The sequence below is a fragment of the Petaurus breviceps genome, unplaced genomic scaffold (assembly GCF_028583685.1).
Source record: "Petaurus breviceps papuanus isolate PSGF00001 unplaced genomic scaffold, PetGlider_PUasm1.0 65, whole genome shotgun sequence".
Lineage (NCBI taxonomy): Eukaryota > Metazoa > Chordata > Mammalia > Diprotodontia > Petauridae > Petaurus > Petaurus breviceps.
This window is the reverse complement of record NW_027186436.1, coordinates 1,430,247-1,457,980: the sequence shown is the minus strand read 5'-3', so window position 1 is coordinate 1,457,980 and position 27,734 is coordinate 1,430,247. Positions and strand designations below refer to the sequence as shown.

Below are 27,734 nucleotides of genomic sequence, written 5' to 3'. Positions count from 1 at the left end.
GACACTGATACAGAGGTTTCCATGGTGAAAACAAACAGGGAGAAAGGTGTAAAACCTAGGATAAACTGTGTAATAACAGCTTCATTTCTTTTGTGTTTTGAGGTTTTATAAAACACTTTACCCATGTCTGTCCAATCAGTTAGGTAATGCATTATTATCCTCATTTTACAGATGAGAAAACTGAGGCCTAGAGAGGTTAAGTAGGGGTAACTTACACGAGATGTACTAGGTCTTAGATTGTATGAGGCAATCCTTCAAAAAATGTAATCAATCTCTATTTCATCAGCCAGGCTATCTCATAAGATTATCTTTGTTATCAGGAAGGACAGCCTGTAGCTTTCAGTTTTGTTAAGTATTTTTCAGCAATAGGGTAGTTTCCAGTAACTCACTTCTGACCCAAGTAGGAGGAAGGCGGGGTTCAGGAGAGAGTTTAAATTAGGAACTGGGAAGGGATTGGTAGAATATCTCCTGCTGTAGCCGGTATCTGCAGAGTCCTCCTCTTCTGCCTGGGTCTGTATTCACATTTTTTCTGGTAGTTATAACTCTTGTTATTGCATGTCATTACCTTTTGCCAAAGTGTTAGAGAACTTAAAGAAGGGAGAATGATGCTGGGGAGAGTAGTCAGGAGCCAGAGTATGTCAGCTTGTTGCACCATTAAATAAGGGAATGAACTGAGTTCTGTTGCTGCTAAAGTTGTCAGCAAGGAGAATCTAGAAATTAGTATAATAATATTACTGTGCATAAATATATCATGTCTGTCTCTAACACTTTGGAGTGGTTGAGGGGGTTCCACTTCATTTTTGTATGGTCTGAGAAGGCAGATCATAGGGCAGGAAGTTTTTAAATTGAATTTTATTTATTTCAGTCAGAAATATCAATTTAATCTCCCACCATGCCACCATAAAAAAAAAAAACCAACAACAACTTTGTAACAAATACACATAGTCAAGCAAAATAAATTCTTACATTGTACATAGCCAAAAAGATGTCTCATTCTGCACCCTGAGTTCATGTCCTCTCTGTCAGGAAAGGACCAGATGCTTTATCATCGATCTTCTGGAATCATAGTCAGGCATTATACTGATCAGAATTGTTTTATTTTTTTTGCAGTGTTGGAAAGGGTAGAAGTTTTAGAAAGGAATATTTCAGCCCAGTGGAAGAAAGAATTCCTCCTAACAATTACAGCCATTAGACAATGGAATAGGGAATATAGGGAAGCAGTAACACTGTATCATTATAGATCTTTAATGGAAAACTTGCTGTCCACTTGCCAGGAATTTGTTGTAGAGATTTATCCCTCAGGATCAGATGTAATTGACCTTGAAATCCTATAAATGTAAATATTTTGAGTTAGAAATTCAAATTCTCTACCTTATTTTCATTGATTCTACCTCCTTAATAAGAAGTTAGGCAGTATTACATTTCCATAATATTACCTGAATATATTCCTACACTGCCTTCCAATTATTGTGAATAAATCACTTAGCTACCTTTTTTTTAAGGGCATGTTTTATTGCATGGAGAAAAATACATGTGGAAATAGAACTTTTTTCCTTTGAGTGGAAAAATGACTTTTTTGCTAGATTCATGTAGGGTTATAGAAGGTACACAGTCTCCCTAGCAGAAGACTCAGGTGGAGCCCTGGCTTCTATGTTTAACTAGTTTTATGACCCCTTCAACTTCTCTAAATTAATCTGTAAAATGTAGATAATAATACTTGCACTGGCTACCTCACAGGATCATGGCAGTAGAAGTGTTTTGTAAATTTTAAAGCCTTATAGAAAAGTCGTCATCATTAAGTGATACATAGATCTAGAAATAATAGTCCTATCATCATCATCACTATTTAATGGGAAGGTTTGGTTTCTTGCCATATTCTTTTCTTGGTGGTAGCCTGTAATAAAGAGAAGCAGGGAATTGTGTGGTTCCATTTGTCTTTGTGAAAGACAAGCTCTTTATTAGGTTGATATTAGAAACCGATCCCTCACGCTGGAGTCTAGAAGTCAGGGGGGAGTGTTGCTTGCTTAAAACAGGTTTTGTGGGGGGGGGAATTTTGCGGGGAGAAGGGTTGTCATTCCCCCTTCTGTAAAGTCTCTTGGCACTGCCTCTGATTCCACAATGGGGCTGGGATGATGAGAGTGCCTTGCATTTTTAGCATCAAGAAATCTTCCTGAACCTGAGTTCAAATCGGGCCTCAGACACTTAACACATACTAGCTATGTGACCTTGCAAGTCGCTTTAACCCCAATTGCCCTGCCTTCCCTCCAAAAAGAAAAAAAGAAATCTTCCTTAAGCACCAGAACTCCAGGTTACATATACTGGTGCTGCCCTGCATGTATATTTGTATGATTGCCATATCTTGTTAATCTTACTGAGATATAATTTATATAAAATTCAACAATTTCCCTATTTCTCTTTCGTTCAGTGGTTCTATTACTTTTCCTCAATTTAGCAAGATTTTGTTAAATTTGTACTCTGTTCTAGACATACATCTAGAGATACAAAGTCAAAATATAAGACAGTCTCTACACCAAGGTCTTACTTACATGTTACTGGAAGGAAGACATCAGGTACACAGATAAGTGATTACAAAATGTGGCCTAACTGGGGAAAATTAGGAAGGGTTTCTTATAGAAAATGGCACTTCAGCTGAACCTTAATGAGAGCTAGGATTTCTGAAAAGTGAAGGTGGAAAAGAGGAGCATTTATGGCCTAAGGGAGAGCCACCAAGACAAAGAATCAGAAAGTGGAATGTCATGTAAGCCAGCAGCTAGCAGCCTGGAATATAGTATGTGTGAGGAGAACTAATATGTAATCAGACTGAAGATATAGGCCGGTGCAGGGCTTTCTTTCCCAAATCAGAGTTCACATTTTAATCTCCAGGAAAGAGGTATATTTGGAAGCTTCTTGAGTAGGGAAGGAACTTGACCTACACTTAGCATTTAGGTTACTGTGAAATAACTACTCAGACTTACCTCTACCCTCCCTACTCTAAGTCCCAAACAAATCACAGAATGGCTCCCATCATCCCCTCTGATGCCCTCTCCACAAAACTGGGAAGCTGTTCTTCTGCCTTTAGGCAGAAGCTTTTGGAAAGCCTGCATTTTAGATTTAGACCAGATTATTTCCTTAAAGTTGTAGGTGTACACAATTCTGTCTCTAACTCTAATACTTCTCACTTATTAGCATACTTTCATATTTATAATAACATCCATACTTACTATGCTAAAATAAGACACTTTTTTTTAGTATGTTTATAAATATATTTTAGGAATATCATTTTGGCAGCTGTATGCTGGATGAATTGTGTGAGGCAGAGGCTTAATGCAGGCAAACCAATGAGGAAGCATTTGCAATAATGTAGGCCAGAGGTACTAAGGACTGAAATTAAGGTGGCTGTGTTGTGATTGGAAATAAGGGGGCAGAAGAGATGATGTGGAGGGTAAACCACCTGGCAACCTATTGAATGGAGGTAGAAGCAGAGGGCAGTGAGAGTGAAGCATCAAGAACAACTCCTGGATTGCACCTTTTGCAGAAATAAGGAAGTCAGGAGGAAGGGTGGTTTAGGAGAAAATATAATGAGTTCTGTTCCTCTTTTTCTCTTCCTTCTCACCACTCAGATACTGTTCTTAGAATGGTAAGGGTCTTATTGAACTCTATTCCAGAATAGTCAGGGTCGTTGAGAACAGGAACTGAGTTTTGTTTTGTTTTTTCCCTTTGTTTGTACCCCCAGTCTTTACCATAGTGCCTGGCACATAGTAGGAACTTTATAAATGCTAGTTGACTGACTCACTCCTAGTCCATAAAGGATTAAATATCTGTCCAATGAAGAAATAGTTTGTATTTTATTTTTAAAAGTACTTTTCAGCTTCTTCTTTAAAGATATGATGTGCTATTCTTCCTTGATAATGAGTTTATTTAACTTGGACTTTTAAAACCACCAAAACTCTCACATGAACGGGATTTTTATTTGTTTCATATAAGAGTATTTCAATTGTGTTACTTCAGACAGCAATATTTGTTAAACTACCTTTCTATTGGAGGAGGACAAGAAACTATCTTAGGACTACTAGAACATTTATGAAACTCTCAAGAAAGAAATAATCAGAGTAGAAGGAAAGGAAGAAGCAAAGAAAACTGAGAAAAGAAAAGGAAAAAAAAAAGAGGAGAACAAGTGGAACCCTCTTTACCTGTAATTATTGGTTGATCACCAAATCTACCTTACCTCTAACCAAGGGAAACTGCCCTTTCTGGTTCCTGTCTCATAGGCAGTGTTCCCCTCACCAGCATGTTACGAGGGGCATTGTGTGGTCAATCCCTTAGCTTGTTTACAAAACTTAGGGTCCCTCCCCCATGACTCCATGGAATTTCCAAGAGAAAAGAAAAATAATTTGGCACCTAGCCATGTACTCAAATAGAGGCCCACACCCACTTTGTCTGTAATCAAAAGACTTATGAGAAATTGCAAGTTAACTCCTCAGGAACAGGTAGGGAGACCCTAGCTCTTGGACAAAGGCAAATAGATCCATGAGGGGGTTAGGCTTCTGATGTCCCTTACTAGAATAGGACTTAGAAGTTGCTAAGAGTAGAAATTCAAGGGGATTGGTTTCTTAATAAAAAAAATTTTATTGTGAAGACAGAATTTAGAAATTGCCCCATTATTTTAATTTTCTTTATTGACATCTGAGAATTGATAAATTAGCCCTCTTCTGATGCCTCACCCAGGAGTGGCAGTAACTCTGGATGTCTATGCCAACAAAGCACAAGCTCTAGGAGATCCTACCAAATTAATAATAATGCCAGCTCACAGTTATATAGCACTTTAAGGTTCACAAAGTACTTTACCTACATTATTTCATTTGATCCTCACAATTAACTCTGTGAGGGAAATGCTGTTATTAAGCCTATTTTATAAATGAGGAAAGTGAGGCTCAGGGGCACGTAGCAAGTAATGGGCCCAACAACAGACCATCCTCCAAGAACCATCTTAGCTAGGCCTCGCAGTGTTCATCAACAGAAGTTTGGTCATCAGATGATGAATCTTTGGGTCACATCCTTTGTGAAATCACATGGAAAGGTCTAACCTACTTATTAGAATGATTTAATAATGATCTTGCCAGCATATTAAAATCAGATGAATAGAAGAAGAGTTCTAGTCTACCAGTACATAAAATGCAAAAGTTTTAGGGATAAGACTTTGACATCTATACCACCCTGGGCAAGTCACTTGATGCTTAAGTTTGTTCAGCTATAAAATAAAGGAGTTGGATCAGAGGACCTCCAATGTCCCTTCCATTTCAAATCTATGATCTTATGAGCTATTTGGATAGCTACAAAATTTGTTTTCTTTTGGTTCTCAGAAGTGCCTCTCACATAAGCAAGATTGTTAATAGGTGAGGTTAATAGTGTTTAACTCATTACTTGAATGTTAATATCAAATGAAGAAAAGAAATCATGAAGTTGTCGATTTTGAAGTGAATAGTCAAGCAAAACCAGGCAGTGGAAAAATAGAAATGGAATAGGGGAAGAGCATCATTATAGGTTTGGGGGGAACTTTTCTTTAGCACCACAATATAGAGATAATGACTTCCTTCTTCCTTGCTGACTACCCCTCCAATGACAACCTACCTTCAATCTAGGGGAATAGAGGGAAGAAGCTAGAGGACTACCCCTTTAGCCATGCCTAACTTTCCATAAAGAATAACATGATTTTTAGCCAACATTTTCAAAGTTAAGAAGGAAATAATTACTAATAGAATGTACAGAGAAACGTTTTCAGAGGGTACAAAACTAAACAAGATAGCATTGATAATGAAAGAGCTATAAATAGTCCTCAATTATGTCATTTAAAACATAGAATAAAATAAGGAACTTTTGTCAGCTGTGCACCTCCGAGTGCCTGGGAATACTGCAGCTGGCTAGCAGAGGACACCAAAGGGTTGTACTTACGTAACTTCAAAAACACATTAGGAATCAGAACCCAGGGAAACAGAGAAAGAGCAAACACCCATTTGCTATGCATGTTTGACTTCAGAAAGCTTAAGTTTACTAAAATATATTAACTTGTTGTACCTAGAAAAACTGGACTTGTTTGCTGATTTGTTCCTTGGGCATCTCTCATGGGATTTAGAATTGAAAGAGGCCTTAAAGATTAGTCCAACACCTTCTCACCCCTTGCTTGAAGATGAAGATCAGAGCTCCTTACTATGACTGATCAAGAGAATAACAAATAAAAACATCAGCAGATCCTGTTCTCCTTATGCAGAAAAAATAAAAAGTGCTACAGTTTAGATGCCTCTGGAATTTTTCCAGCGACACAGATTTGTAATACTTGAAGCCCTCCATCTCTTAAGAATATAGTTCTTGCTCAGTTGTTGCTGGCAAGCTCAAGACTTTATAACTGTTAAAGAACCCCAATTTTTTTTTTATTTAACAAACTAGCTTCTCATACCTGCAGTTACAAATATACCTTTTTTGTTGTCAAATATAAGGTACCAAATATGTAATAAAATGTTGTGGGGGATATTCGCTCATACTAAACTGACAAAACTGAGGCCATTTGATGGGGGCGCCTTCATTTTCCCACTTCATCATTTCAGCTTCACCCAAGTGTATTTCTCTACTATCTCTTCATCCACCACGGTCATTCATGAAGAGGTGGCCATTTTCTTTGCCTAGGCAAACCCCTCTGCATGCATCCTTGATCCCATCCCTTCGTTTTTCTCCAGCAGATCACCCCCTCTATCATGCTCAATCTCTCCCCAACTACTGGCTCCTTCCCTGCTGCCTACAACAGGCTCATTCATTACTATCCTATCCAAAAAATTCTCTCACTTGTTCTTACCTTCCCTGCTAATTATCATTTTATATCTCTCCTCACCTTCTCAGCCAGACTTCTTGAGAAAAACTATCTACACTTACTGACCACGCCACACTACACCATTAAACTTGATAGCTTTTTGATGTTAAACAATTCAGCTCAACATATATGTGGCAGGTAACACACTAAGTGATGGAGATACAATGATAGCTATGACATAAGCCTTGATCTCAAGGGGCTTAACAGTCTAGTAGAGAAAAGATCCAAGTACAAAGTACAAAAATTATGGTAAAAAGGAAAGTATGAGGTAAGGGCAAAAGAGAGGTCCAGGCAAACAAAATACTATGAGAAATTGAAGGAAAGAAAACTTCTTCTGAGAGAGAGGAGGGTAGGGTGTTAGAGAAGGTTTCATGGAAGAAGTGTCATCTGAGTTGGAAGGAAGGCACATTCAGAGACAGAGCATTGTGTAAAGGGGTTGGATTAGATAATCTTTGATGTTTCTTCCAACTTTAATATTATATATAGATGTGCTTCTTTGATACCTGAGTACACCAAAAATATGAAATGCAGTTATTAAGCCAACAACAGTGAATAATAGCTTTTATGTCTTCTTCCTCTTTTCTAGGCCTTTATTTTGTTCTTCTGACCTATTGAGTATAATCAGCTGTTATCCTGAAGCACTTTAATTTCACAGTTCTAAGCTGTGGAAAATGGCTGACATTCTGAATGGCGAACCATATCCTTCCACTCCACAGGAGCTGTTCAAAAGTATAACAGCACAAGGAGAAATTGTCCGATCATTAAAAGCAGAAAAAGCACCAAAGGTACTTTGGAATTCTTTGCCTATTAATCTTAGTTTCTAAAAATCAATTAATTTCTTTCTAGTTGTTCTATTGCTATCCAGTGATTGAAATAAGTTGGTGTATGAGTTAGGAATGATTTGCTCCCCTACAATTAACTCTGTCAAAACACTAGCATACTACTTAATATGGTAGAAGAGACCATGGTTTTTCAACTTCCCTTGCCAGTGACTGCTTCTATAGCTACTAAGTTTGTTGTTGTTTTTTAATCTTAAGTACTTATAATGGAGAAGACATTTATCATCAGGAAGAAAAAGACAAACAGTACTTTCTTTGGGGGAGTTTACATTCTCCTAGTGGGAATAGAATGGTGTGTACAATAGAAGGAAGTCAAAGATTATTTGAGAGGGAACAGTATACTAATACCTGGGAAGATCAGGAAAGGCTTCAGTAAGAGGAAGCATTGGAGATAAAATTTGAAGGAAAATAAGGAGTCTGAGAGATGAAATAAATGCATGACGCCATTTCAGAAATGAAGGCTAGTTTTGGCCATGCACACAAGCAGGAGAAGGAATGGTGAATCTGGTGAACATTTAGTAAGTCTAGGCTGGCAGGAATGGGGGGGGGGGGGAAAGGCACGGGAATGACTTAAAAAGGCAATAATGTAAAATAAGACTGGGAGAGTAGGTTGGAATTGGTTTGTTGCAGACCAAAATACCTTTCTTAGGGTTCAGAACTGGACCTGTTATTTCATTAGTATGGGGAATATCCATCAGCCCCTTTTCTTAGGGTCAACTTAGACTCATAGAGAGTTGAGTTGCCTTTCTCAGAGTGTGGTCCAAGAACCCCTGGGATGTGCTAAAGGTGAAAACTGTTTTCCTAATAATACTAAGATGCTTTCATTTACAATATGGCAAAAATTGATAGCTGTAACCTATCTAAACAAAAGTTCTTTAAGGGTCCTCAATAATATTTAAGGATAAAAAAGGGTCCTGAAACCAAAAAGTTTTGAGAACCATTTGCCTAAAGCATTGAAAGGTTAAATGACTTTCCCAGAGTCACACAACTCCATGTGTCAGAGTTGAACTCAGTTGGTCCTGACCACTCTAAGGAATTTGTATTTTAGTCTGGAGGCAATTGGCAGACGCTAAAGATTTTAGAAAAGGGAAGTAACCCACCTTTATGTCCACTTCCCCTATTTTTATGTCATATGATGTTTCTCTCCTCATTTGGGACTATAAAATGATATCTAATCTATGAGACTATAAAATGATATGTAAAGCCTCAGACTGTCTCCTTCTCACACATGTTTTGTCCTCTAAAGCCCTCTGCTCAACTTGTTGAGTGAGGCTAGAGTTCTGAATTTGAACGTAAGAATGAATCCCTGGGTTTAGATTCCCTCTCTGACATGGACGACCAATAAACATTTATGAGATGATTCCTTTGAACCAGGTACTGTGATCTGCTCTGGGAATATAAAGAAATACAAAAAACAATTCCTTCCCTCAAGTAGTGTACATTCTAGTGGGGAAGACAATTTGTAAATAACTGGGTCCCTGCAAGATATAGACAGAGTAATAAACTTAGAACTTGTGTGAGTGACCATGAGCAAAGCACTACCTCTCAGGACTTCTGTTTCTTCATCCATAAAATGCATGTGATAATTAATTACCTGTAGTACCTACCTTGCACAGTTATTTTGAAGCTCAAATGAGAAGGTCTGTAAAGAACTTTTCAAACTTTCAAACTCTATAATTCTATATAAATACCTACTGATGTTATTAATAATAATTATGATAGGGGCAGCTAGGTGGCGCAGTGAATAGAGCACTGGCCCTGGAGTCAGGAGGACCTGAGTTCAAATCCAGCCTCAGACACTTAACACAAAAACTAACCATGTGACCTTGGGCAAGTTACTTAACCCCAATTGCCCTCCAAAAAGCAAAATAATAATAATGATAATAATAAGAGGCAGTATTGTATAGAAAGAGGTGTAGTATATAGAGAATTGTCACCCTGGACAAGCCACTTGACCTCTCAGTGCCCTAGGGAACACCCTAAGATTCTATGATGCTGAAGAGGTGTCACTTTGCATTGGTAGATGGAATTCTATACCAGGAGCTCATACATGACTGAAATCACAGGTGGAGCCCCAATCCCTATCCCTGGTGTTCTTATCATAAACAAAGCAATGTCAGTGTCAGTGGAGCATTAACTATGGGAAGTCTCACATACGTGAAAGGGCAGCCAGTGGGGGCCCATTGTGGACTTCATGTCTGAGCCCCACGAACCAACTAGACTAGATTCAGATTGGTTCTTGCTACATGATGACATCTGCTGGGGTGGGATCTCTTCTCTGCATAAGTGTCCTCAATGTCCAATATAAGAAAGGCTTTTCATGTAATAAGAGAGATCTACTGAATGCTTGTTGAATTGAACTAGAAAAATAGATTTTCTTTTCTGTCCTCTGTTTCAGAGGATGGAAAGGCTTTGCTAAATTGTAAGTCCTGAAAGTAAGGATAGAGCCAGGCTTGAAGTCAGAAAGACCTGGATTCAAATCCTACCTCTGACACTAGCTGTGCTACTTTGGGCAATTCACTTCACTTCCCTGCACTCCAGGCCTCTTGCTAATTAAGGCTCTAAGTTGCAACTTAGAAGTTGCATTGGTAGGAGTTTCTAAACCAAGAGTTCCCCACAACAGTGAGATCCGGACTAAAACAAGATAAAGGCACAACTTTGAAAAAGACCAACATGTCCAGATTTGGACATTTTTGTTATGGAACAACATTTGGGTGTCTTTGCAGTGCTTTTTCTGACTGTTTTTCTACCCTATCCCACAAATGAAACATGATCAATGTTAACAAATGTTCTTGGCTTATAAATGTCGGTGAATACAGCCATTTTGATAATGTTAATGTCTACAGATGTTGCTAAATTCTGTGCAGCACAGTATATGGTAACTTTTCACAGTCTACTCTTTATTATTAAATAAATAGAGAGAAGCAGACTTTTTGATGAAAACCATTTGTATTTGACTTAGGGATATATGTTGATAGAAGATGCATCTGATGTTCTGTGAATTAATTTCAGATAAAATGAAGCCAGCTGGTAAGACAACGACTCAGGGAAACACTTTACTGCCATTTTCAACAATTAACTATATTCTGTTTAAGCTACAAATAAACAGATTTTTACTTTCTCTCAAATTGTCTTTTTTTTCCTCTCTCCTGACTCGCTTTTCTTTTTTTTTTCCTCCCACCCCTCAAATTGTCTTGTCAAACCAGCTTTCTTGCCAACCTTCTTCAATAGCAATACTGGTTAAGTCTTTAACTTTCTTTTGGAGGAAGAAATGTCAACAAGACTCATAATTAAGTGGAGTTCTGTATATTTAAAAACAAGACAGTCTGCACACAGATAATTGAAGCCACTTAGGATATTTATCCTAGGAACTTGAAGAATGATTCAGAATAGACTAATCATGTCCATTTTAGCCTTTAGAAATAAAAAGCAATATTTAGGTAGACACTACAGTATAGTTTGGATGGTGTAACTATATTCAACTAAACTATTAGGACAGGTATTTATCTAACTAGAAAAGATACCACTTTTTTTTTTCTACACGGGCCTCAGTTCATAAAATGAGAGGAAGAGCTAAATGATTTCTTGAGGTCTCCCCCAGTTCTAACATTCTAAAATTCCATATCATTACATTCCTCTAAAAATAGTCCAAATTTAAAGGAATATTATATATTTGAACAAGAAGATTTTTCCTTTTGGGTACAAGGAAACTAGGCTATGTATATTTTTCTTTTTGTAATCTGTGACCTAATCTCTCAAGACCAATTATTTAAGTGTAGCTTTAGAGGCTGACTAATAAATTTGACCTATCTCTTTCCAAAGGCAATAATGTGATTTCCTAAGAAAAAACCTATAATTGATTTTCAAAATCTACATGAGAAAATTTTACTTGTCTAAAGCTGAGTACCCATCATTAACTTTGAACTGACCTTTATTCACAACATAAGGATCTGAAGATTTTCTGCCCTTTATGAATTTTAATAGTTCTTGTGTGTTGCTATTTTTTGGTAGTTATTATGGGATTAATTACCATAATTCCATGTCTCTGCCACTTAGATTACAGGCACATATTCTCAGCAGCTACGTGAAGGCATACTTTGCTACCTCACTTTGCCTGGACCAGTGACTTTTTGCAAGACCCTTATTAATCCATTATCAACAACACCACCCCCCTTCCCTCCATAAGAATGTCAGCATCAGCCCAAAATACAAGTTGGAGAATTATCAGTGAGTTGAGCCAGAACTTGAATCCCAGCCATATTAACTGTCTTGAGTGTCAGTCACCTTACTGTACCATGTGTAACATTTCTAACATGTAATCAGTAATGCCCCAGTAATCAAGATATGCTATGGTTTGTTGCTTGTGGTCCATTGTATTCAATTCATAGCACACAGTAGATTTTTTTTTAATTTAATAAGCTTTTATTAAACACTATTTGTAGGACACTGTTTTAGGTACCAGGAGTGAAACAAAGCCCTTGCCTCATGGATCTCATAGTCTCATAGGCATAGATAGCACATTCATAAGTCAGTGTAATTCAAAATAACACAATTTTAGTGCACCTGAGAGATGAAGAGTTCTATGTGAGGTCAGAGGAAAGAAAGTTGTTACCCACTTAGGGGAGCAGAAAAAAACCTGATATTGAGCAGATTGGACTTTAAAATTAGAATTCAGCAGGTGGAGATGGGGAGAGAAGAATGATTAGAGAAAAGAATAAGGAAAGGCAGGTGAGTTCAGGGCATGTTCTGGGAGCCATGAGTCCAGATTGACCAGAGCAAACATGAGGGGAAATAGAATGTAGACTTAAAAATCCCAAGATATAAGTCATTTCTTTTTTTTTTAAAGCAATCGGAGTTAAGTAACTTGCTCAAGGTTACATGGCCAGTTATTTTTTTTGTGTGGGTACTGAGTATCTGAGACCAGAACCGATCCCTCCGATGCTGGGGCCGGCGCTCTTACTCACTGTGCCACCCGGCTGCCCCGATATAAGTCACTTCTAATAATATTTCACAGAATAAGTGGATGAATTCAATTGTTCAACAATTGGTCACCATCTTCAATGACTATAGACTATAAATAGTCTATCTACTAGATGAGATAAGAAATACACACACATAGGGGCAACCAGGTAGCACAGTGAGTAAGAGCACTGGCCCCAGAGTCGGGATGACCTGGGATCGAATCCGGGCTCAGATACTTAGCACCTACCCAGAAACACCTGGCTGTGTAACCTTGAGCAAGTTACTTTAACCCCAATTGCTTAAAAAAAAAAAAAGAAATACACACATAATGTCAGTACCAGTTAAAAGTGAGATCAGTAACAGAGAAGATTAGATACTTAGACCATATCTTTATAGAAGGTAATAATATTGTTACAGAAGCAGATAACAAAAGATCATTTTCTTTTTCCTCTCTATTTTCTCCTCAAAATTAACAGACTCTGTACATTGACAGTAGTTCAAATGAAATAGGCAAGAAAACCTGATGCATTTGGAGCAGAAAAAGCAAACAAATTACAATTTATGCTGATGGTTTTTCCAGTACAGAAATTAATGGGACCCTATTAAGGTGATTGATTGTGAGCTTCCTTATTAGTCAGTAGACATTTAAAATGTCTACAAATCATTAACACTATGCTGACCATCTTAGAGTATATCAATCCTTTGTCCCGATGATGGTCAGTGTATCATTGTGCCACTGGATAAAATGTATTGCAGCATAGATTTTAGCTGTCCTTTGTCAACTAGATACTCTCAGTAAGGTCCTAGGATTTATAGTCTCCTGAAATAATTCCCATTTTAATGCCCACATTAATCACAGTGATTACTGAATGTTTCCTTCATTTGTTAGACTTATAAAAACAGTCCCACTCTTCACTGTTACTTATTAAATTGGACTTAAATCCAGTTCAGCTAACTGATTATTTAACATCTACCACTAGGGCAGCTACATGGTACAGTGAATAGAGCACCAGGCCTGGAGTCAGCAAGATCTGAGTTCCGATTCAGCTTCATATACTTACTAGCTGTGTAATCTCTGGACAAAATGAGATAAAATTTGTAAAGTGTTTTGCTAACCTTAAAGTGTTATATAAATGCCAGCTATCGTTATCATTATATGGGCAGGCTTTCTGGAGAAAGTAGCACTTGAGTTGGACTGGAAAGAATGGGTAGGAATTCTAGTCAGAGATGAAGTGCCCGACCTTCCTCATCAAGAACTCATGGGTCAGGTTCCAGGAACAGCATCAGAGAGGGTTACAAAAAATGTCGTTGCTTTTCAGAAAACATTATTAAGTGTTCATTTCTATGCTAGGTACTAGGAGAGATAAAAAGATGTTGAAGATTTGGTTCCTTGCCCACTTGACTTCCACCCATGCTAGAAGAGGCTTTCCTTATTTAAGACATGTTCACAATTAAAATGTTTTGTTTTGTTTTTCCATTTCCTTTTTTTCAGGATGAAATAGATTCTGCTGTTAAGCAATTATTGTCACTAAAAATAAACTACAAAGAAGTGACAGGACAGGATTATAATGCTGATTCTCCTCCCACAAACTCCAGTGGGGATGCTGGGACCACTAAAGATGAAGAGGATTTTGTAGATCCCTGGACTGTGCAGACCAGCAGTGCCAAAGGCATCGACTATGACAAGCTCATAGGTACCCTCCATTCTGTTTCCTCTGGCCCTGCCCATCTCCTGCCGCTGCCATCCTCCTTTTTTTTTTTTTTTTGCCTATTTCGAGAGTACAAACGTTTTCATTTTTGAAATTAAGTTCCTAAAATTGTTTCAAATTCACAAAGATAATCATCAAATTTTGGTAGTCTGGGAAACTGAGGAAATGGGCCAAACTGCCTTTTGTTATTCAGTGTTGAGTTACCACCTCTTCTATTACCTCAGCTAGGCATCTAGTTGTTCCCATTTCAAAGGCACATAATAAAGCACGTAATTTAAGGTCTATTTACCAAGCATTTTCTTCACTACAGGCTTATGAGGTAGTTAATACAAGTATTATCTCAATTTTGCTGGGAAAAGAAATAAGCGTTTATACTGGGCCTAAGATGTGCCAGACACTGTGCTAAATGCTTTTTATTAATATTATCTCATTTGATCCTCACAGCATCCCTAGGAAATCGGTATTAGTATCATCCTAATTTTACAGTTGAGAAAACTGAGGCAAACAGAGGCTAAGTGATTAGCCCAGGATCACCCAGCTAATAAGTGTCTGAGGTCAGATTTGAACTAGGGTCTTCCTGAGCTCAGCACTCTATCCACTGAGCCACCAGTTTGCCTGTAGGGAAACTTGAGGATCAGATAAGTTGAGTCCACTGTCACACAGCTAATAAGTGTCAGAGTTCAAGTTTGAACTCAAGTCTTGAAGTTGAGCATTCTTTTTCACTGTGCCATGGTGCTCTGTGCCAATGGAATACAGCCTCCACAGGTCCTGCTTAACCCAGAGGCCTCAGGGACCAGGCCAGCCAGAAACAGAAGGTCTTTGTTCTTATCAGCCCAGGGTTGTGTAGGTGAATTGTTTGGGATTTTTTTTTTTTTTTAGCCAAAGCAGTTTATCACACCTTCTACCTCGGTGTGGAAGGGCTGTGGTATTCATTCCTTTCATTCACTGGAAGAGGAAGTGTTCCTGTGAAGTATTGAGAGAAGTCCAAAGTCCCAAATGAACGATCTGCAATGGGCAATCTGTATGTGACACCAATTCACCTGAGCAATTTTGAGTTGGACAAAGGGCGATTATTTTTAGTGTACCATGCCGGCAGTTTTCCCTTTTTCTTCATTTCTTGGAAGCAGAGAGGTGTATCGTCGAACCTCTCTGTAGCTCTCACCCTGTGGAAATGGGGCTGCAATAGACCTGCCTCACAAGAGATTGGAGGGAAGCAAGGTGGGAAAGTGTAATGCCAAGCAAAGGCAACTTCCCAAGGTTCAAAATACCAGCATAGGTGCTCTCCATTTTATTCAGTGACAAATTAAGAACAGAGAGAATCAACATATAGCATAATTCAAAATACAGCATTTACCAAGTGTGATTTAATCAAGTACTACCCCACCCCTGGACATCACATTCATTTAATCTATCCCAAAGTCCCTCTTCTAAATACTACTCCACCCCTAGGCTGTACATTCATTTAGTCCATCACAGAGCCCCTCTTCTCAAATGGAGATTAGTTTCCAATCATAAGTAAAGTACATTCATTTGTTTAATCACAGAGCACAAAAAAGTCAAAAGTTCCCCACCCTCGGATGACAATTGAATCTACCCCAGAGTTACAACAAGCACAGCATTTAATACCCAAAGAGAGGTCTTTTCTTCATCTTGACAGGAGACAAGTTCTCAGCAATCTTTGTTCCTGGGGAGACAAATCTTAGCAAGGCCACAAGATACATTGCCAGTGTCTTCATTAACTCATTCTCTGTCTGCAGAACAGTGCTAGGACCCCTGAAAACATTATCAAAACCCCCTTCCAGGATTTCTGTAAACATACAACAAGAAAATCCTTCTTCAGGGCTTCTGAACCAACAGCAAGGTTCCCAGACCTCTGCAACAACAGGACTGTCTTTCACCAGTGGACAAATCTGGCAAAACAACATCAAAACAGACAGACAAAGTACCAGCATAACAGCCATGTCTCCTCAGTCCTTGGCATCTCTGAGTGGCAGCTCTCAAAACTCCTGGGCAATTCAAAGTGGCCCTCAGCAATCCTCTCAGTCTCTATCTGCCTCCAAGATGCTGCTTCCAAAAAGTTCTTCTGCCTCTCTCTTTTCTTGTGTCTCTCTAAATTTATGTCACCAGCTCCTCCCAGTCCAGCCCTCCCTTTCACGTCAACAAGTCCATCCCACAAAAGCTCTGGGTTTTAACACAATCAATTTGAAAACCAAGCCAATACAGGGGGAATCTTTATATTCCATTACTATTACAGAAAGAGACTAACCCACGGACACAGTTGTAGCCACTTTCTGAAGCTCCTCACATGAGGGTTGGAGAATAATCAAAGAAAACATTTTCTTTCAGAAAAGGTTCCTCTCTGGGACAATTAATGATTTTTACCTTGGACAGGTCATTCCTCTCTAAGCCTCAGTTTTCTCATCTATAAAATTGAGGATAATACTACTTGTACTACCTTCCTCACTAGAGTTTTTGTGAGGATCACACGAGATAAAAAACATACAAATTTTCAGAACTATTTACCTCTGTTTATAGCTGTTATTATGGGGGATGGAAGAGCCTGGGATAGTTTTTAAAATATACAGTTTTTTTTTCTGTTTTACTATTTGATCTCTAAACAATATTCTTTCCAGTGAGATAAGCCTTTTGCTAAAAGACAATCCCTTTTTCAAGGTAGTGAAAAGTGACCTAAACCCTTTTATTGTTAGTTGCTAATATCTGGAGGGTTGGGTGGAATCAGATTGTGAGAGAATAAGGAAGTCCTAGGCCTGACCTTTATGGAACCTAGAGTTGGAACAGCCCATATTTTACCTTCTAGCTTTATTTCATTACTCTTTCACACAATCTACATTTCTACCAAACTGAACTACTCATATCCCAATCTCATCTTGTTCTCCCTCACCTCCATGCATTTGTACCCATTGTACTACCTAGAATTCCCTGCTTTTCTCCCCAGGAAGAGAATATTTCTCATTCTAACTTGCATTGTGGTTATTCAGGTTATTCATTATATGACTCATCCTCTTACAAAATTGCAAGTTTCTTGAAGGTAGGGATAGTATTATTTGTAATCTTTTTGTTAGTAGTACCTTTCACATAATAAATCCAATTGAATTGACTTAATTTGATTTCTGGACACAGTGACAGCTAAGGAAGGCATATCTATTTGTTTTACTAGTTTTTCTGCTTTTTTTATTTTAGTTCGGTTTGGAAGTAGCAAGATTGACAAAACACTAATAGATCGAATTGAGAGGGTCATAGGACAAAAACCACATCATTTCCTGCGTAGAGGCATCTTTTTCTCTCACAGGTGAGACTTTATTTTCCCATGCATCTCTTCATCCTGCCTGTTCTGTCCTAGAGAAGGAAAAGCCCATAAAATATGTGTCATTGCCCACCATTACCATTTCCCATATAACTACCCCTGTGTGGTCTTTGTCCTATTCTGTAAGTTAGCTGTAATAATTAGAATAAAAAATGTGATTAAAAAAGGGAACAGAAATTCCATGAAGCTAACACAGGAAAAAAAGGAAGAAGCATTTTGAGTATAGTGGCTTGGGTGATACTAACTTAAAGACTGCCTTTCACCCAACATGCTACTTGTGGTAGGATCAGCTGGACTCCACTTTAAAATCCCCAAATTCCTGCATTAGGAGGGAATTTTTTATGGAGACGGTGTGATGTATTCAGAAATCCTGCTGAGCCAGGGTTTGAGCCTAGGAAACAATGTTATTTCTCAGTCCTATAATCTCACCATTATATGGTAAATGTAGTATAATTTTTTTTAAATATTGAACCAAATCACTCCAGGGCCATAAACTGAAACATAATGCAAATCTATCAGAAGTCTTAAGCCCCAGGACACTGAAGACCTACACTGACAAGAACTTTAGAGATAGGAACTTGTTTAGACCTTGTCTTATATGTGGAATAATTCCTGGGTGTGCATCATTCCCATCACCTTGACATGAGCCTATGGAGCTGACAATGACTGTGAGTTTAGTCTGGCCCCATGAAACCAGCCACCTGGTGTTTACTGACCCAGATACCTAGCCAGAATGCCCTACCACCTCCATATCTACTACTCTAGTATTTGAATTGACAAACCACCACCATATTGATGCTGCACTCGGTCATCATGGGGCCCTCTAGGGTAGAATTCTCATCAGCTGATTCTTTCCTCATACTGTGATTTAAATCATCCCATGATTTTAATTCACAGTCAGTGCTTCACTTCTGCCTATCATTCATAATCCCAAACAGTGTTGTCTTACAAAAGGCCTATTCTGATGCCTCATCATGGTGTGGAGATGACCCTGGGTTCTCGATGGCTGCTATCAGATTGCAGGCTCTGACATATTCTCCTAGGCTAGAAAGGCTTAGACTACAGGTCCAGCTATAGATGGTGTTGTGTCTTGTCCAAGGAACAGCCTGGTTAAATTCAGAGAAGCTCGTCACCAGATTGACCTCAAGGTGATGAATTTTTCCAACAAAAACTACTCTCCCAAACTACTAAGCCATTAGAGTGATTTCAGTTTATATAGATAAAAAGAACACCCACACTCACAATCCTAGATCCTTGAAGCATTAAAGTACAGGGATTTTTATATGTGGCATTTCTCCCTAGTAAACTATAAATCTGTAGTACACATTAGATGCACAATAAAAGTTTGTTGACTTGGATTCTAAATGAAGACAATGTTCAGTCTGATTTAGAAACATAAGGAATTAGTACTTTTAAAGAATGTCAATTATATCACTTACTTTATATGTAAAAAACTATGTCTCAAATCATTCTTTTTAAAAGATCCAATTAGAAAGGAAGCAATTTAATTAGAAATTATGAAATTCATTTATTTGCTTGATTTTTCACTTTCAGATACAAATTTGTTTAGTTACATTCCTCTGATATTTTTTCCAAGAAAGTCACACTGTTTACTCTGTTTCTCTTCTCTCACTTAGGGACATGAACAACATTCTTGATGCATATGAAAATAAGAAGCCATTCTATCTTTATACAGGCAGAGGGCCCTCTTCTGAAGCAATGCATGTAGGTCATCTCATCCCATTTATTTTCACAAAGTAAGTAATCTTCCAGAGGTTTTCTTTATTATTATCTGTATTATATGTCTTTATTATAATTATATTTATTATCTAATAATATAAATGGTAAATATATATTTTATTATAGTTTTAATTATTAAGTTCAAACAGTGTTTGAAATATATATATAACAATATTATTTCTGTAAATTCACCTGGCAACCAAATTAGGTTCTTAGAAACATAGAATCAAAAAGTTGGATGAAACCTAGAACCTTAGAGATGGGAAGGACACAAGAATCATGACACCATATGAAGTCTGTGTTGGTTGGCACCTCAGAATCATAGAATGTGAATTAAAGTGAACCTTATAGAACATCTAGATTAACTCTTACCTGAAGCATGAATCTATTCAACAACATCCCCCAGAATAGTCATCCTAGCTCTGCTTGAATATCTCTAGTGATGGTGAACTCACCATCTTCATTTTCCAATTTCCATTTTTTATTTCACATCTTCCTGGGATTGTTTTAAATAAAGAAGTCACTGTCTTTGAGATCAATTTGAAGATAAAGGTTGTACAGCTCCCATGGAAAGTGCATGATAATTTGTAGGTAAAGCAATCTTAATGCTTTGATCCAAACTATTCACTGGAAAGTCAAATGCTGAAGCTGAAGCTTAAATATTCTGGCCATATAATGAGAAGAAGGACTCATTGGAAAAAGACCCTGATGTTGGGAAAGATTGAAGGCAAAAAGAAAAGGGGACAGCAAAGGATGAGATGGATAAATAGTGTCATGGAAGCAACGAACATGAGCTTAGACAGACTTCAGGAAGTTAGGTCCTGGCTGCTGTGGTCCATGGGATCACAAAGAGTCAGACACAACTGAACAACAACAACAAAAAATAAATTTTGTGTTAAGATACTGTTTGGTAGAGGAAGATAGTAATGATTTGAAATCTGTATTTTTTAGGTGGCTACAAGATGTATTCAATGTCCCCCTGGTTATCCAGATGACTGATGATGAAAAATACCTCTGGAAAGAGCTAACACTTGAGCAAGCATATGGCTATACAATAGAAAATGCAAAGGATATCATAGCCTGTGGTTTTGATATAAATAAGACTTTCATCTTCTCTGACCTGGAATACATGGGGTAAGGATCAAACACTTCACTGTCTTTTTGATACCTACACAGTCCAACAGTTTACTCAGGAGTAAATGTGCCCAGACTTGAAATATGCAAGGCAACTTATTAGGGTCCAGAGACCTGGGTTTGAGTCCTGGCTTTGGTACTCACTGCCTCTGTGGCCCTTGACAAGTCCCTTTAGCTCTATGAGCCTCCTGCCTCAGAGGGATCTTGTGGGGACAGTACTTTGTAAACAAACACCAGAAACAAGAGCTCTCACTGTTGTTATTACTAGTGCTCTCATATAAAGTGGTCTTATGCTGGAACTGAAATTAGATCTTTTCATTTTGAAGAAACTAGAAGGAGAATTAGAAAACTAAAACCTATATTTCTGGAATATTTCTTCACTGAATTTAAAACTTGTGTTATTTTCTTCCCTTTTTGATATTTGGCTACAAATCTCCATTCTTTAAAACTCTCTCATAACAAATCAGTCCCTTTTTACTGGTTTTTATTTTTAAATAGGTAGTCTCAACACAAAGTTTGGAGAACATCCAAAGAATTTTTACTAGAGAGAAATTTTGTTATAAGTGTGTTGCTTTAAACATCATTCCAGTAATCCAGGACAGTCATGTCCAGGGAGAAAAAAAAGGCCCAAACTTACTTTAAAGAAATAAGAAATCTTCAGGACCCAGTAAGGGAAAGCAAGTAGTTTCAGGTACATAGCTGATTCCTCCCACTTTTCTCTGTATTTTCCTACATCCAAATTTGGGGATTCAGGTAGATTTTTCAGATGGAAATGATTGACTTTGGATTTAGAATCTGAGGTCCTGGATCTGCATCTCAGCTTGGCTATTTACTACCTGTGTGACTGTAGACACAGTTTCTTCATCTGTAAAATGAAGAGGGGTTAGCATCAAACCAAATGATGTTTGAAGTGCTTTCTGGCTTTCCTCTGTGATCCTATGAGAAAAGATTTGTCCGGGTTCACACAGCTGGTAAGAGCTGAGCCATTTGTCAGAGTAATGAGCTTAATTGAATTTGTTTCTGTAACTTACCCAGTTTTTTGTGAATCTCAGAGGAGGAAGGCCATGAGGGAGTGTGGTACAATAGGGAGAGGACTGGGTTCGGAGTCAGAGGTCCTGGATTCAGATCTTGACTCTGACACTCAATGCTTGGATAATAAGTAACTTAACCTCTCTGAGCCTGAGGAAACCTCAGTTTCCTTGTCTGTAAAAAGAGCAGGTTCGACTAGGTTGCCAAGAAGGCCCTTTTCAGTTCTAAATCTATGGTCCTTCCTGTTAAGAGAACAATTCAGGCTGGATTATTGAGTGCCTGCTCTGCACGTATTAGGTGCTGTGAAGGGATGGCAGTAGATCTATGAAGACTGAGAAACAACTCAACACTGCCATGATAGGGTACAAAGAACCCTAAGTTACAAGCCTGGAGACCAGGGTACTTGCCTGGCTCTGCTGAAATGTGCTGTACATTTGACTTGTGCCTCGTCACTTCCCCTTCTGGGCCTCAGTGTACCTACCAGATGATCTCTCTGAGGTCCTTTCCAGCTTTGTTTACTTCATCCCCTATCGAGCTATACAAATGGTAAGCAGTTCTGTTCGTTATGAAAAGTAATTAACTTGACAGAACAAAGGAAGAATTTGTTATACGGGGCATAATATGTAAAACCAGATCATATTTCAGTTCAGCAGTCATTTATTGATCTGCAGCATGAGGCTCTATGCTTAGCATTGGGATTGCAAATATAGATTCAAGTCTAATATAGGAAAACACACATACACCAATAACTGTGATAGCAGGGAGAATGAGGTAAAGCTCAAGGAAAGTGCTGGGAGAAGCCTGGGGAGAGAGAGCTTCAGAAAGACCACAAGATCAGGGCCTGGATCCTGGTTTTCCTACCTATTGCCCCATGTGACTTTGAACAACTCATGGCCTCTCTTGAGCTCTCCATCTTTTCCCCACCTACAAAATGAGGGGATTGTATAAGGTTCCCTCAAAGGTCTCTTCCAGCCCTAATTCCAGTGATCTTAGGAACTTTCCTGTAATGATTATTTGTGACGTTCATGGACACTCCCATTTTCCCTTCCATGTTCAAAAAGGCCTGGCATAAATGGCTCCATACTTGAGAAGGTGTTAGGCATATAGGCGTAGTGTTCCTCCTCAGTCTATACTGTTGGTTCTAAGGATAGCTGTTGGTGGGATCCACCTCCTTGTTCCCATGGAAATGGGGCATCATATGGAGGCTTTTTTAGTAAGAAAGGAGAACCAGCATTTTTTTATAGCTTGTTGCAAAGCTCTTGGTCTTTTTAAAAATTGCCCTAATTGAGTGTCAAAAATTCTGTTTGTTTCCCTTTAGTATTTTTTCATCTCTTTTACACAGGTTCCCCTCTTTGGCCTTCAGGTTCCTCATCTGTAAAAGGAGGGCAGGGGTTATAATAAATGACCCTAACATCCTGTCCAGCTCTAAAATTCTATGATTCCAAAGCTCCTTCCAGGTCTGACAGTCTAGGTTCTGTGACTTTTCTTCCCATCATGACCTTAGACATTTCCCAAGGCTTTTAGATGTTTCTAAACTGAAGTACTTTTGTTTAGGAGAAGTGGGACAATGTAATGAATGTCTGTCACACCTACGCATTCTCATCCTTCCTGCCACCATCCTAGATCAGGCTCTAGTACATCACACTCTGTCTATAAAAATAGTTAAAAATGCATTCTTATATTGTGTTTCAGAGTTTATAAAATGTTTTTCTTAATTGCTCACAAAGCATGCCACTAACCTCTTATTAGAGAGGTGAAGCATCAGAGCTATAGAGTGAGACATACGTTTTCAGACTTGTCCAAAGTGTGTTTTGTTATGCTTGACTGTGCTCATTCATACCAAGATAGGCCTTTCAGGAAGTGAGGGCTGGGGAAGTGGAGTGATGTCAGTGGGCAGAGACGGAAATGCAAGAAGGAAGAGCTGTAAGAGAGAAAATGAGAGAGAACATCAGCATAACATCTTTAAAAACAGGGAAGAGGGGCGGCCAGGTAGCACAGCGAGTAAGAGCACCGGCTCCAGTGTTGAGAAGACCTGGAGATCAAATCCCGGGCTCAGACACTTAGCACCCACCCAGAAACACCTGGCCGTGTAACCTTGAGCAAGTTACTTAGCCCCAATTGCTTAGGGGTGGCCAGGTGGCTCAGCGAGTAAGAGCACTGGCTCCAGTGTTGGGATGACCTGGATCAAATCTGGGCTCAGATACTCAGCACCACACCCAGAAATAACTGGCCATGTAACCTTGAGCAAGTTACTTAACCCCAATTGCTTAAAATAAAAAATAAAAAAAATAAAAACAGGGAAGAAAACACATCAGAAGGAAACACAATCAGAGACGTTTTGTTAAATTTGACATATACTTTAAAACCATTCAACAAGTTTACTTGTTGAAAACTACACAATAATTGTATACATATTATATATGTATACATATACAATCAAATATTGTATGATACTATATATAATCAATCCCCTTTTGTTGGTTTTTGTATATTGAAATATTCTTTTTTGGTAATGAGTAAGTTTATATATATATATATTTATTTTTTTTTTAAATAGTGCTTTTCTCATAAGAGTGCTGAAAGGCAGGTACTTTAGGCATTGTGATCCATGTGTTGCTAGTGAAAAACCTAAACTCGGGATGCCTAGGTGGCGCAAGGAATAGAGCGCCCCCCCTGGAGTCAGGAGGACCTGAGTTCAAATCCAGCCTCAGACACTTAACACAAAATTAGCCATGTGACCTTGGGCAAGTCACTTAACCCCAATTGCCCTGCCTTCTCCCCTCCAAAAAGAAAAACCTGAAGTCACAGAGTTTAGTAAATTTCAAAGTCAGTCAACAGTTGAAAAGCAGGTATTAAATACTAAACTCTGTTCCAGGCAGTGTGCTAAGTGCTGGCCCCAGTGCTTAACATTTTAATTGGGGAAACAATGTATAGATACCCAGATGTACACAGGACATGTACAGAGTAGATGAAGGTCATCTAAATGAAGCTTGGGAGAGGGGAGGAGTTCCTGCAGAGGATGGTGTGTGAGTGGAGTCCTGAAGGAAGGAGATGCAGAGGCTTCTAAGGGGAGTGAGAGCAGGGGGCCAACTAAGGCTAAGGCGTAGAGACCAGAGAGAGAGCATCCTGTGCAAGGAAGGACCAGCTGGATCATAGAGTAGAGAATGAATGAAGTGGAAAGACACTGAGAAGGACTGTAAGTGTGAGAGGTCATAGGGAGCCAGGAAACCAGGGGGTCATGGATCCTGTGGGCACTGTGGGGCAGGCTATGGACCCATTATCACAAGAATGTTTTTAAATGTGGAAAATAAAGTACAGAGGCTGACAAAGAAAACCAGTTCTATTGAAATACAGGGATCAAAATATTTTTTAAACAATGGATTCAAGGATGCCAGGGTAAGAACCACTCCACTATACTTTATTGAGCTGGGTGGGGTGCCACAGGCAGTGTTATATGTCAGGAAAATCATTTTGGCAGCTGAATGGAGGAGTTTGGAGTGGAGTAAGACTTGAACTCCAGTTTTCTGACTACACATCGGGTGATCCCTCTGCTTTTTTTCTTTTATAATAGCCTTTTAAAAGGTATCCCACCTCAAACTCTCCCCTGACAGGCCATCTTATACAATCTGTCAAATTAATTTTGTTCAAACACTGTTCTGCTCTCGTCATTCCCCTGCCCAGAAAGAGTGAGTGCCTACCTACTCTCTAAGGCATCTAGGGGACAAGCCTGGAGTTAGGAAGATCTCCATTCTAATCTGACCTTAGACACCAACTATCTGTGTGACCCTGGGCAAAGTCAGTTAACCCTGTTTGCCTCAGTTTCCTCAACTCTAAAATCAGGATAATAATGGCACCTACCTCACCGTATTGTAGTGACAGTCAAATGAGATAATATTTGTAAAGCACTTCTCACAGTGCCTGGCTCATGGTAAATGCTACATAATGTTGATTCCCTTCCCTTTCTCTTTTTCCACCAGATAAAATTTGAGCTCCTTAGCCTAGCATTCAAGGTCCTCTGGGCTCCCAACCTATCTTCCTACTCTTCTTTCTGTACTCTGTGCTTCAGTGAAACTGAATTATTTACATACCCAAAACTTTTTTGTTGTTGTTTCTATACACGTACATAGGTTTATCTCTCCTTTTCTTTCCTTCCCTTTACCTGTCCTAATGGAAACTACCCATCCTTCAAGGCCAGTGTCAAATGTCACTTCCTCCCTTAAGCCTTCCCTGATCACTCAATCAAAAGTGATCTCTCCCTACCCTGAATTTCTAGAATACCTTGTTTATGCCGCTCAGATTATAATACCTGACATTTATATAGCACTTTCTCATTTTAGTCCCAAATGTTATCATCCCCATTTCATAGATGAGAAAACCAGGGCAGGTCAGAAAGTTTAAGTGAGTTGACTGTGGTTGCACAATTTCCAAGAATCAGAGGTGAGATTTAAACCGGCCTTCCTAACCTAAGGTGCCACATTCTGTCTGCTTTGCCACAGTGCCCCCAAACTGAAATACTGTTTTCCAGTTTTGCCTTATTTACCCTAACAAGACCATAAGCCCCTTGAGGTGAGGAACTGCATCACAGAAGTCATGCTGCCCTTTGATTCCCTTCTTCATTTCTCTTTCCCCTATAGCACATAGCACAGGCCTTGCTCAAGGCATTCAAAAAAGATTTCTTAATTGAATATAGAATGAAATTCCCTATTAAAGAAAGCTCAATTCTGGATTAGAATAATTTCAGTACCCATCACTAATGTTTAAAAATGAAAAAACAAGAGAGAATCATCCCCCTTTCTGAATTAAAACTACCATGATTCTCCCACATTTGAGACACCATCGATACACTCACCTTTGGGTGAGGTTATATTATTTGTATGATATAAATTTCCCTTACCTATTAGTTGTCTGAATTTAAAGTGCATCCTTCCATTGTTCATTATATTGTATGAATCATTATCATCTGTCCCCCCTGTATATCAGCTCAGAAAGAAAAGAGTCAGTGCCTGATTAATGAGTTTAAGGATTTATTTAATAATACTTAATTATTATTTCATCAAATATTTATTTTATTATTTATATATTATTCTTTTAAAATAATAAATATTAAATTAAAATTTAGTAATTTATTTATTAAGAAATTTCCATTAAGATGCATGGGGTTTTTTTTTTTTCAGTGATGAGGAATGTGATTTTTTTTTTTTATGTTAAACTCATAGGGTCCTAGAGTTTAGGAGTGGAAGTGACCTTAGAGTTCAGCAAGTGCAGCATCCCTTATTCACTCCTGGGAGCAGTAAATGACAAGGCTGGTATTGGAATCTCTCCACTTTGCTGCTCACAGTTTGCCAGTGCTAGGGCACAAAAGTTTCAGAGGAGTCATGATTTTGTACGTGGAAGTGTCCCTTCCATCAACACAGATTCCAAACCTCATGTGCCTTAATATACCATGTACATGAGTCTGTGACCCCCCCCCATTCCCCCCTGTAGCAGCAAGCACCCCAAGGGTCCTCAGGGTTTGCTGCCAACACAGGTTCTTGGATCTGCTTTTATAAAGGAAAGCAACTCAAAATGGGTTAACAAGCTTACTTTAATCAGTCAGACATATATCGTTTACCTAGTTCAGGGGAAAAAGGTCAGCACCCTGAACTTCAAAGTATACAGGCAGAATTATCAAGACAGAAACAGATTAAGTAGACAGCTTTCCAAACTGTCCAACCATTATATCCATACCAAATCAACATCTGGGTTTTTCAAAGCCAGGGGGCTCTGGACAAAAGCTTCCCAGAATCCAGATCAAATCACAGAACACTTCTCAAAGTGAGCCCCAAAACAAAGCTACACATCAGGGCTTATATAGCCTTCTCCTGGCTCAGAGAATGTAACAACCTTATTGACTCACTGGCCAATCAAGAAGTATCTACTGAAAAACAAGCCTCTCATCCCAGGCTCCAGGTGCACTTTAGCCTAGGGGCAGGGAAGATCTTCAAAATTTATGTTCCCATTACACCCCCAAAAAAACTTCACCACCTGGTGTGCAACCTTCTCATGAATAGTCTCGCTGAACTTAACTCAGTCTCCAGACAATAAATATACAGTTGGTTACTAGACCATATGCAGTCTTTCAACTTTATGAGACCTGC

At 38.7% G+C, this 27,734-nt stretch overlaps 1 protein-coding gene across 2 annotated transcripts in view; it reads left to right on the top strand.

Annotated features, from left to right (window-relative positions):
* LOC138173835 (tryptophan--tRNA ligase, cytoplasmic) overlaps window positions 1–27,734 on the top strand; it is a 41,766-nt gene that overhangs the window by 4,373 nt on the left and 9,659 nt on the right. Inside the window, exons 1-6 of one of the 2 annotated variants that reach the window (XM_069103933.1) lie at window positions 440–510; window positions 7,446–7,644; window positions 14,153–14,354; window positions 17,571–17,679; window positions 19,332–19,451; window positions 20,386–20,568. In XM_069103933.1, the coding sequence (XP_068960034.1) occupies window positions 7,531–7,644; window positions 14,153–14,354; window positions 17,571–17,679; window positions 19,332–19,451; window positions 20,386–20,568 (728 nt within the window). In that variant the 5' untranslated portion in view covers window positions 440–510; window positions 7,446–7,530. Of the gene's footprint in view, window positions 1–439; window positions 511–7,445; window positions 7,645–14,152; window positions 14,355–17,570; window positions 17,680–19,331; window positions 19,452–20,385; window positions 20,569–27,734 lie in introns of those variants that run through there. The other variant, XM_069103932.1, reaches the window with a different exon arrangement.